This window comes from Salvelinus sp. IW2-2015, linkage group LG1 (genome assembly GCF_002910315.2).
Source record: "Salvelinus sp. IW2-2015 linkage group LG1, ASM291031v2, whole genome shotgun sequence".
Taxonomy (NCBI): Eukaryota; Metazoa; Chordata; class Actinopteri; order Salmoniformes; family Salmonidae; genus Salvelinus; species Salvelinus sp. IW2-2015.
Window position 1 is genome coordinate 7,733,750 of NC_036838.1, and position 16,676 is coordinate 7,750,425.

The 16,676-nt window shown below is 44.4% G+C and overlaps 2 protein-coding genes across 2 annotated transcripts in view; one reads left to right on the plus strand and one right to left on the minus strand.

Moving 5' to 3' along the window:
* Positions 1-1,225: 1,225 nt before the first annotated feature.
* LOC111958848 (uncharacterized) lies at positions 1,226-3,272 on the minus strand. Its single transcript, XM_023980189.2, has 2 exons — positions 3,154-3,272; positions 1,226-2,094 (listed from the first exon to the last, which is right to left on the minus strand). The coding sequence occupies exon 2, from the start codon at positions 2,084-2,086 to the stop codon at positions 1,328-1,330; it is 759 nt and encodes a 252-aa protein (XP_023835957.1). The 5' UTR covers positions 2,087-2,094; positions 3,154-3,272; the 3' UTR covers positions 1,226-1,327.
* A 295-nt stretch (positions 3,273-3,567) lies between these two features.
* The window catches only part of LOC111958957 (COMM domain-containing protein 1), a 25,047-nt gene continuing 11,938 nt past the window's right edge, over positions 3,568-16,676 (plus strand). The window contains exons 1-2 of the mRNA XM_023980378.3: positions 3,568-3,803; positions 4,347-4,634. Of these exons, the coding sequence (XP_023836146.1) occupies positions 3,615-3,803; positions 4,347-4,634 (477 nt within the window). The 5' untranslated portion in view covers positions 3,568-3,614. The remainder of the gene's footprint in view (positions 3,804-4,346; positions 4,635-16,676) is intronic.

The following is a 16,676-nucleotide window of genomic DNA, read 5'->3' on the forward strand; positions in this document are numbered from 1 at the left end:
GAATATGAGAAACTTTAATAAATACATTGGAACAGAAACCAAGTTAAAGAAGCTAATTCTCTCTTTCTCTTCATTAATCCTGTTCTAGGGGTACATATCTGCCAATAGCGTCCCACACCTGGGAACTATAACACAAGCATAATCAATGAACTACAGTATATTCTGATTGGTCAATCTCAGTGCAATCTTAAAGCAAATAGAGAATAAAGAGTGGGAAATAGATGGGTTGATTTAATGTATGCTTTCTTTGATCGCTAATCCACAAATGTTGACTTATTCCCTTTTATCAACAGTTTATGATTTATAACAAATTCACATTCTGAATGAACGCTTCATAATGAGTCTACTTTGACAGTTTATACCAGTTTATACCAGTTACCCGCTTGTAAAACCACTTTACTCATCTCTTTCTAATTTCACAAACGTTTTAACTATAAGGTGTGGTATCGGTTTGTGGTTAAAGATGGTCGTACTTTTTCCCGCTTTTTATCGGAAACAATTTACTGTAGGGCTCTATTCAAACTGTGTCGCTGAAGCGTTACAGATTGCGAGACAGAAATGTAAAGGTAATTTCCCATTGAGACGACATATGCAGCGTTTACCGTGACTGCGCAGTCGCCACTGAAATTTGCCGGAATATTTCTATCACGCTGTAACGCTGAACATCCACAATACGAATTGAAGAGCCCGTAGTCAGTTGAATCTAAACAAGAAGCTGTTTAACCAATTAGAACAGAGCTGTTACAACACTGTGGGAAATGATAAACTATTGGCCTTGGTTTTTACAGAAAATCAATTATGTACAGTTGCATTAGTGAAAGAGAATTACGATTATTAAAGGGCAATCTGCAGTTCTGTATTCTGTTCCAAACCTGGACCAGGTTCTGTATTCTGTTCCAAACCTGGAACAGGTTCTGTATTCTGTTCCAAACCTGGAACAGGTTCTGTATTCTGTTCCAAACCTGGAACAGGTTCTGTATTCTGTTCCAAACCAGGAACAGGTTCTGTATTCTGTTCCAAACCAGGTAACTGGGCTGCCATTGGGCTGTATTGTAGTTTTCTCTAGAAGTATAGAGGTTGATTATAATCTATAAGAAATCTACACATATTAAGAAGTCATTGTATGTTGAAATAAATTATTTTTAATTAAAAAATGACTTTATTCTAAATAATTGTTTAAAAAGTGACTTAGGGTTAAAAGTGACTGAGTAATTATAATAGTGTTGCACTGTAGACCTACTTACAGGAGCACTGTAATACATTTTGTCCACGTTTTTTCCCCCATTCGTCCTGTAAGATAAACCCTTTTGACTCTCTTTGGCCCAGTCTACAGAATGACACAGCATCGCCTCTCCCGCCGAGACACATGATTTATTTTGCTCTCACGAAGCATTAAGTCATGTGGCATGTCAATCACAGACTCCCTTGATGGTGTTGGCCTGGGACTCACAGCAGAGGGCCTCTTGATGTTGACCCAGTCAGGTTGGCTGACAGCTGGTTGACAAACGGTGGTGTGGCTTCGAGCTGGAGTCTCTTGCCGCTTGACTGATTTGACTAACATAATGGTTATGGGGTACCCAGCTTGCTTTAGCAGCTCCTCCAGTTCCAGATTACGGATGAGCCTGACCAAACCCCTACTGATCCGATAGGTGTTCTGGCGATTAAAGGTACTCACATCCTTGTGTTGGGTCACATAGACTTTTTCCAACACCAATCTGGGGTGAAGACTGATGATGATACGGTCCATATTGCTGTCATCATGGTGTCCTTTGTAGTTCTGCCTAACGTACGGTGGCAGGTCACCTGCCCCTGGGGTATTCAGGTTGCCCACCTCATAGTACGGAAAGTTCTGGTTGGGGAGCAGTTGATAACAGTTACCGTCACACTCGAGACGGTTATCGAAGTGATGGAAGCCGAACTCCTTCCTTTTGGGGTTGTACAGCGCCAGCAGGTCACCATTGTTGTCGAATATGACGTAGTTATGGGAGAACCAGTGGAGCAGGTAAAGCCCATGCCTGGGCCAAGGCCTACCAAAGCCAGACGAGTTGAGGTGTCCAATTTCATTTAATGTTTTAATGTTAGCCATGGTTACACCTGAAGAGATTGGAGGAAAGAGAGAGAGGAGAGAGGAAAACAAAATGTTTTGACATGCCTGTCATACACAATATAGCTACACTACATGACAAAAAGTATGTGGACACCTGCTCGTCGAACATCTCATTCCAATTTCATGGGTATTAAATATGGAGTAGGTCCCACCCTTATTGTACTGATGTTATTTCCAGATGCAGTTTGGAACTCGGTAGTGAGTGTTGCAACCGAGGACAGATGATTTTTACGCGTTTCAGCACTCGGCGGTCCCGTTCTGTGAGCTTGTGTGGCCTACCACTTCTCAGCTGAGCCGTTTTTGGTCCTAGAAGTTTCCACTTCACAATAACAGCACTTACAGTTGACCGGGGCAGCTCTAGCAGGGAAGAAAGTTGATGAACTGACTTGTTGGAAAGGTGGCATCATATGACGGTGCCACGTTGAACGTCACTGAGCTCTTCAGTAAGGCCATTCTACTGCCAATGTTTGTCTATGGAGAATGCATGGCGGTGTGCTCGATTGTATACACTTGTCAGCAGCGGGTTTGGCTGAAATAGGCAAATCGACTAATTTGAAGGGGTGTCCTATACTTTTGTATGTATTTCTATGTGAGAGTTCCACAACGTTGTGCCCTACTGGATTGAGTGGACTGAAGCCAAATACCTTTGTTTCCTGATCCTGCCACAACCTAACTCTACCATCCTCATTCTCTGAGCCACAAAGCTCAACCTATTCTAACCTCAACCTATTCTAACCTCATTCTGCATGTAATGCTGCTCTCAAACTTCATAGTATATGATCTGAGTTGAAGAAGTTGAGGTCAGTACCTTGTTAATCAAACACTCAAAAATATTTAGTCAATTAAAAAAAATATTATTAGTACTGGCTGATACTGTAATTTACAAACTATACAATAATAGGTGTTTGATGTTACAGATACGATGCCAAATGGAGAAAACAACCTGTGATACCCTTTACTATGTTGCCATGAACACACACACGCGCGCACGGGCACGTACCGTGCGCTCTCTCTATCTCTCACACACACACACACTTGCCCTGTACCTTATTTATGAAGTAGATCTGTTCTTGCTGCTTTCTTGCTGGTTATTTATGAAGTAGATCTGTTCTTGCTGCTTTCTTGCTGTGCGTATGCTGTGTCCTAGTGAGTGTTTTACAGGTATTATCCGGGTAGGGCTTGGGCTGGGAGGCTGGAATTTAGGAAATGAAACCGAAAGTACCAAATTTTTTGCATGTCAACATTAAAGACTGATTTAGAAACTGTACAAAAATTAACATACTTTTCATGTTCTACTTAGTTTGTCAAAGGTTTACAAAGGCCATACTATATTTTGAATTTTCATTATATAGGACTACATTTTATCAACCTCAAGTAGCTTTCAACGATGATTGGTGTGTGTGTATGGGTTTTCTTGGATATGTAGGCTTATCAGCGATTGATGTGCGTGAGTATGGTAAGAAAAACAACTAATGAGCGGGCATACGCACAACAGGAGTCACGTGACATGTGGGGCTGCAACATGGCGGACGTTGAAACGTCGAAATCTTTGAACGGTTTACTGAATGGAATAGCACAAATAGTGTATTATAATAATGCTGAAATAACAGAGGAACTTTTGAAAAATGAACTTTATCCAGACTTAACGGAGCAGGAGTTTCGCGCGATGCATGAAAAGATGAAAGGTCTTTTAAAGGTACTGTCAACTTCTGCATTTTGAGACCATTCTCACCTGATTCCTCTCGTGTTGATTGACAAGCGACATTATTATCGGGATAGGCTATAGGTAGCAAATAGATACATGTTTCAAATGCTCAACCTCGTCCTGCAGCCCATATGCTTGAAACCAGTTTCTCTATTGTCTTTCTTTAGCTGTCTGTACAATCTTACCAAAACAAAGCTTTCAGCTCAATCAGTTAATTCATTTTGTACTATACTGTACAAATGACTTTGGAAATAAGTTGCTAGGATAGGGTGTGTGGATTCATTCATGTTGACAACAGTGGTTTTCAATGATAGATCAGTTTGTCTGCCCTACAGGCTGAGATTTACCTGTCACTAGATGGCAGCACTAGAACACCTGTGTAAACACATGTCAAGTTTCCCTTCAATGTCCTTGATGTGGAGATGACGTTGTCTACATTTCTATCTTGTCCAGGCCAAGATAATACAACTACAAAAACGTCAACCTCTTTGTTAGACTAACAAATCTTTGCTTATTTTCTTCTCCCCCTCTCAGTCTATCGCCACTGCTAACATGGATCAGGCCCAGCTGGAAGCCTTCCTGACTGCCCAGACCAGGAAGCAGGGCACGGGGGGTGTGAGCGCCGAGCAGGCGGCCGCCCTCTCCCGGTTCTGGAAGAGCCACCGGGCCCGGGTGAGGGAGAGCCTGCTGGGCCAGAGCCGCTGGGAGCCTGGCCTGAAGGGCCTCACCTGGAGGGTGGACCTCCAGACCTCAGCCAGCAGAGGGGGGGCCGCTAACATTCCCGTGGCCCTGGTGGAGCTGGAACTGGGCAGGACTGGAGAGGTGAGAGGGGAAAGGGGAGTGGGAAGAGGGAGGGAGCGGGGCGCAAGAAGCCCACTCTTTAAAATACCAGTCACACTGACTGTCCAAGCACATTACATGGCTGCCTACAATCAGACCAATGTTATGTTTTGATTCCCCAGTTGTGCTTTCAGACAGAGTACATTATGGAAATCAACAGGCTTTCTCATCTGGACTAGTTCCATAATGTGCCCCAGGTGGGCAGAGTTTGCACATTTTGATTTTAAACCATCTAATTAGTCTTAAAGTGAAATTGCCACCTGCCCGGGCCACCGGGTAATGCATAGTTGAACCTCTAAGAAATGTAATGTCAATATAATGTAGGAATATGCAAACTGAGGAAGCTGAAGAGCACATGTCATTCAGAACACATCAGTGACTTTGTACTCACCTTCCTCTTTCCAACTTTAGCAGTATATTTATTACATGGTCATAGTTCCAAATTGTTGTGTCTGATATATCAGCGCTACATATACAGTACTAGTCTGCCTCTCACCTGTTAGTCCTCAACCTAACATATTGTTGTGTCCCAAATGACACCCTATTCCCTATTTAGCACACTACTTTTGGCCCTATGAGCCCTGGTCAAAAGTAGTGCACTATATAGGAAATGGAGTGCCATTTGGGATGCATCTATAGTTGAGGGTTGGGACTATACTGGAATTTCGATAGTATCACTGTAACCCCATATCTCCCAATACATCTAAGAATGCTGATATGACTTTTTAATGGCACGCTATATTTTCTTTTTGCAAAAGTGGTGTTCATTTTGGTCATCCCAAAAGCCTGGCCCTGTGTGTGCCTTTTTAAAAAGTTTTTCCCCTGCCTCTATCATGTTATTGGCCAGCATTGTTATGGAGAGCTCTAGCTTCAATCCTTTTAGTCTGGAATTAGCTGATGACACTAGTATCTTCTCGTCTTGGTATTAGTAGCAGGGAGAGTTCCAGGAAACAAAAAGTTTCACACTTATAGGTGCCAAAAGCATTGTCTTACGCCAGATGGACAATGCAACAATATTGCTTGCTGTTCGGTTGACAGACGAGCGTTGTGTAGGAGTGAGGTCACCTGCCAGAAGACAATGGGCAATTCCCTGGTAACAGTGATGCTGAGAATCTGATTTTTCACTTTAAAATGTATGTCAAACAAAAACCAATGATTGCAAAGTTAAACAAACCATAAAGAATGACTGTTTGTGTGTGAAAAATGAGTGTCAGCATCACTCTGTTACTGTGGAATTTCCCCAATGTAAGGTAAACACTGTTAGAATGTGAAAACGAGGGGGCCTAGTACTATAGTAAGTGAGACTACATTGCAGTGTAGGCACATCAGTCCCAGGGAATATGATTATTGTATCAATTCGTAAAAGAAAAGTACATTAGGTTTTTAGAGCTTTTTTTGCTCCTACTACAGATTTGTTTTCCAACCACCACACTAGCTATATTTAGTTGATTATTATTATTATATCCATGATTGATTACAACACAGTGCATTATAAACAAGTATGATAATCTGCATCATCCCTACCAATAAACGTCCTTTTCTAGCCAGTAAATGTAACTGGCCAATAGGCTCATACTCCCATATCAAGATCATTCTAAATGCTTTAGGTTAGGATGCTGTGGGCTTTCATTTAATTTAATCTCTATGACTTGAAGGGTTTAAATGACTTAGGCCTATTTCTTTATCACATCTATAACCTATGAATCTATAAGCTATATATAGAATGATGCTAAATGTTGATTGGCTTTGGTTTGGTCATAGATCAGATGGAAAAATATTTTCCCTTGTTTGGTTTGTAAAGTCGCTATGGACGCCGCGGCCCAGATGTCCACGTGGATATTCCGTAGAGTGTCTGAGAGGGGGAAAGTATTTTGAGGAGTGCGGCCCAAATGGCATCCTTTTCCCTATAGGGCATTACTTTTGACCAAAGGGAATAGGGTGCCATTTGGGACACACTCCAAGTCAACTGACAGACCCCAGCTAAAGCAACCACCACGGAGGTTACAGGTCTGGGATCAGCTTGCCCCGCCCCTTTCCTCATCTTAATCACCAACAGCCAAAGCACCAAACAGTCTATTCCAGCTATAGGACTGAGCTACATCCATTCTATGGTTGGTTGATTGGTGGGCTAGTTTGTCCCGCTAATGCTTCTATAGCCTTGATTCTCTAGAGCGGGGTGGGCAACTCCAGTCCTAGAGGGCCTGATTGCTGTCACTTTTTCTCCATCCCTAGCAAACACAGCTGATTAATCACATTGCTTTCTAAACTGAAGATCATGATTAGGTGATTATTGGAGTCAGGTGTGTTAGCTGGGGCAAAACTGTGTCACTAATCAGGCCCTCAGGGACTGGAGTTGCCCACCCCTGCTCCAGAGTCAACTGCTTGAAAAGGCTATACAGAACTTTTGCTTCTGAGGGTGCTCTAGAGCCAAAAGGGATCCCCCAGAAATATTGCACAGAAATGACCTAATTTAACAGCAAAATGTATATGAACCATACAGAATACAATCAAGACAACATTTCAAATGGCTTCCTGTTTCTTTTGCATGTCTCATCTTCTAATGGACCGGAGTGGCCCACTTTCATTCAACACACAGGCCTATTTACTCTGAATCGGTAGCTCCCTGTAGACTTGAGCTAAAATGGAGCATAGCATCCGCTCCCACTTATTTAAATAAACTTGGAATAGCCTAATAATGGGCTGGGTGGAGTCTGCTCCGTTCCCAATGGAGCTTCAGCTTTTATCTGGGATCAAAAATATGTTCCAATCTGACCCAATCACTTCCTTGCTGTAACCACAACCATTGAGCCTTTTTATGGATACTAAAGCAGATTTATCAAAATATCGTTTTTACTAGGGTGAATAGAAGTGGTCTGTTGACATTTTGATTTGGCAGTTTGAGAGACTCTTTTTCATTCGCGAGAACTTTAACCAGGAATTCCAGTGCGTGTACTTCTTACAATAACGTGATAAATCAATAATTTCACTTTGTAACCTAGTAGCACAGTTGTAACATTTACAGCATGCAAACTAGAGGCCGACAGACCATTGGTAGTCTGTGTAGAGTAAGATTAACAACGTCACATGCAATTTTTCTACAGGTTAGTCGCCCCTCATCTATAAAACAAACAGTAGCACGAGTCTGAATTATGCAGTATAGGTTTTCTGATAAGGATGCCAATTTGGTTCTGTAACAGTTTGTAATTGGGTCAGTAACCAAAAGATTGCTGGGTCGAATCCCTGAGCTGACAGGGTACAAATCTGTCATTCTGCCCTTGAGCAAAGCAGTCAACCCACTGTTCCCCGGGCGCCGAAGACGTGGATGTCGATAGGCAGCCCTCCGGACATCTCTGATTCAGAGGGGTTGGGTTAAATGCAGTTCCAAGATGGCGTAGCAGTCGGACGTGTCTTTGTACCTTGTCCTGTCCCGTGTAAATAGTCTTCGTATTTTTCGTATACGTTTCGTATATATTTTTATTTCACTTTCCATCTAGGAACTGAATATACATTCCTACATTCCGCCTCACCCAATGTGGTACGGACCTGCTATTTTTATACTGCTAGAACCGTAACCCCAATCAGAAGCTAGCCAGATAACTAGCTAGTAGTCAGTTAGCCACTGCTGCGTCTTCACCCTCAACTCGGACACAGCCAGCTTCAATACCGGGCCAATACCTGCCAGTCTGCAAGCGCGATATCAACCCAGAGCATATAGGACTGCTTTTTCTCTACCACATCACCGGATTCCTGACGCAAGCTCTGGACAATTACACCGTCATCACAGCTAGCTAGCTGCAACCGAGTGGCTACTACTGGCTAACACCTCTGTCCCGAAGCAAGCACCAGTTAGCCTTGAGCTAGCCTCGAGCTAGGCCCATCTGCCGGCTAGCTGAAGAGGTCTACCAGCGAATTCTTGGGCTACAATACCAGCTACAAGCTAATTTAGCAATTTTTTTGCCGCTGCTAGTAGCTTTTACCTTCTGCACAGACACCAGCCCTGTATTAGCCTGGATATTACTCACCAATTTACCAGCATCGGACTGTCTCTCGACAACAACGCCGGATTCCTGCCGTAATCCCTGAGCCACTGCTTCTGATCCTCACAGCTAGCTTGCGGCTAGCGCAGCTAGCGCCACTGCCACGAAGCTAGCACCAGTTAGCAAACACAATTCTACAATTCACAACCTCTCTTTCGCCATCGCCATCTGGCTTGGATTCTCTGTCGACACGACCACGTCTGAGCAGACCCCCTCCGTCTGAGCAGACCACCCCCGGGCTACTAACTTTAAACGCCGCGTGCTAGCTTAGTGGAGGCCTCCCTGCTCCATGTACGGCTGCCCCCTGGACACTATGATCACTTGGCTACATAGCTGATGCATGCTTGACTGTCCATTAATTCACGGTACTCCATTCTGTTTATTTGTGTTTTATCTGTCGGCTCTGTGCTTTAACTCAGGATCTGTGTGTAGTTAATCCGACCCTCTCTGCCTAGTCGTCGCCATTTTTACCTGTTGTTGCTGTGTTAGACTAGCACCCTGTTATTGCTGCTGTTATTTTACCTGTTGTTTTAGCTAGCTCTCCCAATCAAGACCTGCAATCACTTTATGCCTTATTGTATGTCTCTCTCAAATATCAATATGCCTTGCATACTGTTGTTCAGGCTAGTTATCATTATCATTGTTTTGGTTTGCAATGGACCCTGTAGTTCCATCTCCGTACCTCTGATACCTCCTTGGTCCCACCCCCCACACATGCGGTGACCTCACCCATTGAGACCAGCATGTCCAGAAGACAACCTCTCTTATCATCACCCAGTGCCTGGGCTTGCCTCCGCTGTACCCACGCCCCACCATACCCCTGTCTGCACATTATGCCCAGAATCTATTCTACCACGCCCATAAATCTGCTCCTTTATTCTTTGTCCCCAACGCTCTAGCGACCAGTTTTGATAGCCTTTAGCCGCACCCTCATCCTACTACTCCTCTGTTCCTCGGGTGATGTGGAGGTAAACCCAGGCCCTGCATGTCCCCAGTCACCCTCATTTGTTGACTTCTGTGATCGAAAAAGCCTTGGCCTCATGCATGTCAACATCAGAAGCCTCCTCCCTAAGTTTGCCTTACTCACCGCTTTAGCACACTGCCAACCCTGATGTCCTTGCCGTGTCCGAATCCGGCTTAGGAAGGCCACCAAAAATTCTGGGATTTCCATACCCAACTATAACACTTTCCGTCAAGATAGAACTGCCAAAGGGGAGGAGTTGCAATCTACTGCAGAGATAGCCTGCAAAGTTCTGTCATACTTTCCAGGTCTATGCCCAAACAGTTCGAACTTCTAATTTTAAAAATTATCTCTCCAGAAATAAGTCTCTCACTGTTGCCGCCTGCTACCGACCCCCTCAGCTCCCAGCTGTGCCCGGACACCATCTGTGAATTGATCGCTCCCCATCTAGCTTCAGAGTTTGTTCTGTTAGGTGACCTAAACTGGGATATGCTTAACACCCGGCAGTCCTACAATCCAAGCTTGATGCCCTCAATCTCACACAAATCATCAAGGAACCCACCAGGTACAACCCTAAATCCGTAAACATGGGCACCCTAATAGACATTATCCTGACCAACCTGCCCTCCAAATACACCTCTGCTTCTTCAATCAAGATCTCAGCGATCACTGCCTCATTGCCTGTATCCGCCACGGGTCCGCGGTCAAACGACCACCCCTCATCACTGTCAAACGCTCCCTAAAACACTTCTGCGAGCAGGCCTTTCTAATCGACCTGGCCCGGGTACCCTGGAAGGTATTGACCTCATCCCGTCAGTTGAGGATGCCTGTCATTCTTTAAATGTTACTTCCTCACCATATTAGACAAGCATGCTCCTTCAAAAAATGCAGAACCAAGAACAGATATAGCCCTTGTTCACTCCAGACCTGACTGCCCTCGACCAGCACAAAAAACATCCTGTGGCGAACTGCAATAGCATCGAAGAGCCCCCGCGATATGCAACTGTTCAGGGAAGTCAGGAACCAATACACGCAGTCAGTCAGGAAAGCAAAGGCCAGCTTTTTCAAGCAGAAATTTGCATCCTGTAGCTCTAACTCCAAAAAGTTCTGGGATACTGTAAAGTCCATGGAGAACAAGAGCACCTCCTCCCAGCTGCCCACTGCACTGAGGCTAGGTAACACGGTCACCACCGATAAATCCGTGATAATCGAAGACTTCAACAAGCATTTCTCAATGGCTGGCCATGCCTCCTCCTGGCGACTCCAACCTTGGCCAACAGCCCCGCCCCCCGCTGCTACTCGCCCAAGCCTCCCAGCTTCTCCTTTACCCAAATCCAGATAGCAGATGTTCTGAAAGAGCTGAAAACCTGGACCCATACAAATCAGCTGGGCTTGACAATCTGGACCCCCTATTTCTGAAACTGTCCGCCGCCATTGTCGCACCCCCTATCACCAGCCTGTTCAACCTCTCCTTCGTATCATCTGAGATCCCCAGGATTGGAAAGCTGCCGCGGTCATCCCCCTCTTCAAAGGGGAGACACCCTGGACCCAAACTGTTACAGACCAATCCATCCTGCCCTGCCTATCTAAGGTCTTCGAAAGCCAAGTCAACAAACAGATCACTGACCATCTCGAATCCCACCGTACCTTTCCGCTGTGCAATCCGGTTTCCGAGCCGGTCATGGGTGCACCTCAGCCACGCTCAAGTCTAAACGATATCATAACCGCCATCGATAAAAGACATTACTGTGCAGCCGTCTTCATCGACCTGGCCAAGGCTTTCGACTCTGTCAATCACCATATTCTTATCGGCAGACTCAGTAGCCTCGGTTTCTAATGACTGCCTTGCCTGGTCACCAACTACTTTGCAGACAGAGTTCAGTGTGTCAAATCGGAGGGCATGTTGTCCGGTCCTCTGGCAGTCTCTATGGGGTACCACAGGGTTCAATTCTCGGGCCGACTCTTTTCTCTGTATACATCAATGATGTTGCTCTTGCTGCGGGCGATTCCCTGATCCACCTCTACGCAGAACGACACCATTCTATATACTTCCCCCTTCCTTGGACACTGTGCTATCTAACCTCCAAACGAGCTTCAATGCCATAACAACACTCCTTCCGTGGCCTCCAACTGCTCTTAAACGCTAGTAAAACCAAATGCATGCCTTCAACCGTTCGCTGCCTGCACCCGCACGCCCGACTAGCATCACCACCTGGACGGTTCCGACCTAGAATATGTGGACATCTATAAGTACCAGGTGTCTGGCTAGACTGCAAACTCTCCTTCCAGACTCATATCAAACATCTCCAATCCAAAATCAAAGCAAGAATCGGCTCTATTCCGCAACAAAGCCTCCTTCACTCACGCCGCCAAACTTACCCTAGAAAACTGACTATCCTACCGATCCTCGACTTCGCGATGTCATCTACAAAATAGCTTCCAATACTCTACTCAGCAAACGGATGCAGTTTATCACAGTGCCATCGTTTTGTTACTAAAGCACCTTATACGACCCCCACTGCGACCTGTATGCCCTAGTCGGCTGGCCCTCGCTACGTTTCGTCGTCAGACCCACTGGCTCCAGGTCATCTACAAGGCTATGCTAGGTAAAGTGCCGCCTTATCTCAGTTCACTGGTCACGATGGCTACACCACCCGCAACACGCGCTCCAGCAGGTGTATCTCACTGATCATCCCTAAAGCCAAAACCTCATTTGGACGCCTTTCCTTCCAGTTCTCTGCTGCCTGCGACTGGAACGAATTGCAAAAATCTCTGAAGTTGGAGACTTTTATCTCCCTCAACAACTTTAAAAATCTGCTATCCGAGCAGCTAACCGATCGCTGCAGCTGTACATAGTCCATCTGTAAACTACCCACCCAATTACCTACCTCACCCCCCATACTGCTTTTATTTATTTACTTTTCTGCTCTTTTGCACACCAGTATCTCTTCTTGCACATGAGCATCTGATGATTTCACTCCAGTGTTAATCTGCTCAATTGTAATTATTCGATTTATTGCCTACCTCATGCCTTTTGCACACATTGTATATAGATTCTCTTTTTTTCTACCATGTTATTGACTTGTTTATTGTTTACTCCATGTGTAACTCTGTGTTGTCTGTTCACACTGCTATGCTTTATCTTGGCCAGGTCGCAGTTGCAAATGAGAACTTGTTCTCAACTAGCCTACCTGGTTAAATAAAGGTGGGGGAAAAAAAAGAAAAAAAAAATGCGGAAGACGCATTCAGTTGTACAACTGACTAGGTATCCCCCTTTCCCTTTATCATTTGCCCAGTGATTGTGGTAAAAAAAAAAGCCTACATCCTACCTACACATACTATTCTCTGCAACTGACAGTTTATCAGGTGCTGTGAAATAGTAAACTAATTCTGTTGGTTTTGGGGGAAATCCCCTAAAGTAGTTGTTCAATGGATCTATTTACTTAGCTGAGGGAAGCTTAGTAAATAGCACCACTGATGGCTGTGCTCTCCCCTTTGAGGATGACCACAGTACATGCTGTACATTCTATTGAATTCTCAGAGCTCCAGTACTAAACCGTCTCTTTGTGCTTTATGAGGGTGTAGTTTCCACATCTGTACATTTCATATAGCACATGTTCCTGTTCTGTAGGCACGAAACGTTATGAAACATTTCAAAATGGAGGTGCTTCAGGATCTTGTCCAATAAGATCACACATTTGTTTCTCCCGTTGTAAAACGTTTTGTCCTACTGAACACCATTAACTAAGCCCATCCAGGTGTTGGTCTTGACTTTTCATCCGGATGACAGCCTAAGCCTTAGTTCTCCTACTGTAAGTGCATTACATTTGACAGACTGTGTTTTGCACCAGTGATCCGTGGAATCGAGAGAGGAGCTCCCAGTTGATGTTTGATTTACAAGACAAGCTTTTACCAGCAGCGACCGAACCCAACCTCCATTACCTTGTGAAGTCAAAGACATAATGCACTAACAATATCAGCCGTCAGGCAGAAAGAATGTTGACTGAATCCCTATGACCAAATTGTTTTTGACCAAATTGTTTTTGTCAAAAGGGAAGGTGTGTGCCAAGTGAAGAAATATGATAGGTATGAGGCATACCAATTCCTGACTATAGATGAGAGCTGGCATGTAACATTAGGTGTCTTTTAATTGGAGGGTGGAGAGTCAAGACATGGAAAGTAGAGGAGGATGATTGCTTATTACACCGTCTCCCTGTCCTATTTTCTCAGGATGCTGGCTTATAACTGTTCCTACATGTCAATGTGTTTACCTACATGTCAATCATTGGCAAACATAGAAGGCATGACCAATTATTCTCTCCACACAGGTGATTTCTCAGAGGACTGCACAGTGAAATCTTAAATAAAAACATTGCCGCTTGTTTTCTTTCCCATCATTCTTCCGTTTTGTTGTCTCTCAATAACAGTAACGGGAGCACACTAGTATTCCCAGGGTATCCAGCCTGGTCTCATAGACTAGACGTAACATAGTAAATGTAAATCCGTCCCACTCAAATTAGTATGGATACATAAGACCGAAGGTTCCTGACGGCAAAAACGAAAGTAGGATGGGCGTAGAAGGTGAACGTCTAGCAAGTCAAAGGTTGTGAGTTCGAATCTCATCATGGACAATTTTAGCTAATTAGCAACTTTTCAACTACTTGATACTTTGCAACTACTTAGCATGTTAGCTAACCCTTCCCCTAAACCTAACATTAACCCTTACCCTACCCTTTAACCCAACTCTTAAACGTAACCCTAGCCTAGCTAACGTGAGCCAGCTAGCTAATGTTAGCCACCTTTCTAGAATTTGTAACATGTCATATGTTTTGCAAATTTGTAACATAATACGAATTGTAATTTGTAACATATCATACGAAATGGGTAATGGACACCCACAAATGAATACGTAACATATACCAAATGGAGTGTCTCAGATTTACATACAGAATAATAAGAAATGCTCTGAGACCAGGTTGGGGTATCATATCTCACTCTGTTTTGGCTAGCACTCTTATTATCTCATATATTATTGTTTTTCCAGTAAACAAATGCATTAGCGTGCCGCACGATCCTGAGCGTGGCCCTTTGAGTGTATTAAATTAGTTCTCTAATATATGATGACGGATCCGGTAGACTCATAGGTGTCTCCAATACTGAAGAGAGGAATGGGTGTAGCAACAGTGAGTCAGCATTCTAACTCTGTGTGCATCCCAAATGGCCCTATATTCCCTAAATAGTGCACTACTTTTGATCAGAGCCTATGGCCCTCAAAAATAGTGCACTATATAGAGAATAGATTGCCATGACCTTGAGACGCAGCCCAACTTGTGAAACTACTGTATTCAGACCTAAGGAGTGGTTGGTGGTTATTGGTTATGCACACAATGGGGATGGAAGATATATTGGATAGGACTACAGTTGTCTGCCGGTTGACCTGTAGTGTGTCTAAAATGACAGTTTGTATTCAGTGTCTTCTATGAGTCCTTTTGTATTACAGATTTTACAGTTGCCTGTCAGTGTTTAGCAAACCATTGTCTCGGTTAATTGTGCCAGGTATGCTGTGTAGGCCTATAAAGCATATCATTCAGTTTGTGCTGTTAACAGTGTGTAGGCAAGACATAAACACATGCATACTGTTAATGCTCCCTCAAAGAGAACTTAAAAACACTGAGTGCATCGATGGTCTGCAACGTAGTTCATTCTCAATGCATTTTCCCTCCGCACATGGCTAGCATAACAGCCCATACACTATCGTTCAAAAGTTTGGGGTTACTTAGAAATGTCCTTGTTTTTGCAAGATGAGCACATCTTTGTCCATTGAAATAACATCCAATTGATCAGAAATACAGTGTAGACATTGTTCATGTTGTAAATGACTGGCTACTCCTGGCTAACGTCTCTGTCCCGAAGCAAGCACCAGTTAGCCTGGAGCTAGCCTTGAGCTAGGCCCATCTCCTGGCTAGCCAAAGAGGTCCACCAGCCAATTCTTGGGCTACAATACCGCTTTTGCCAATTAGCTTGGACCCTTAACTGCCCTCACGGAGCCCCGCCGATCCATCACGGCTGGTCTGCCGACGTAACCGTCCGAGGTGGTTTCAACAGGCTCTTCCATTGCGCTTTTGCCGGAAGCCCATCTGCTAGCCCCGTGTTTCCAGCTCGCATAGCGTAGCAGCGACTACGGAATTGGCTCCCTGACTCATCTAGTACTACTCATTGTACCCTATGATCACTTGGCTACACATACCACTCCCTAATGTCAATATGCCTTGTCTATTGCTGTTTTGGTTAGTGATTGTCTTATTTCACTGTAGAGACCCTAGCCCTGCCCAATATGCCTTAGATAGCCCTTTTGTTCAGCCCCCCACACATGCAGTGACCTCACCTGGCTTAACTGGTGCCTCTAGAGACAAAACCTCTCATCGTCACTCAATGCCTAGGTTTATCTCCACTGTACTCACATCCTACCATACCCTTGTCTGTACATTATGCCTTGAAACTATTCTTCCGCGCCCAGAAATCTGCTCCTTTTACTCTCTGTTCCGAACGCACTACACAACCAGTTCTTATAGCCTTTAGCCGTACCCTTATCCTACTCTTCCTCTGGTGATGTAGAGGTTAACTCAGGCCCTGTAGCCCCCAGCGCCACTCCCATTCCCCAGGCACTCTCATTTGTTGACTTCTGTAACCGTAAAAGCCTTTGTTTCATGCATGTTAACATTAGAAGCCTCCTCCCTAAGTTTGTTTTATTCACTGCTTTAGAACACTCCGCCAACCCTGATGTCATAGCCGTGTCTGAATCATGGTTTAGGAAGGCCAACAAAGATCCTGACATTTCCATCCCTAACTATAACAGTTTCCCAAAAAATAGAACAGCTAAAGGAGGTGGAGTTAGCTTGCAGAGTTCTGTCATACTATCCAGGTCTGTGCCCAAACAATTCGAGCTTCTACTTTTAAAAAAGTCTCTAAACCGTTGCCACGTGTTATAGACCCCCTTCAGCCACCAGCTGTGCTCTGGACACCATA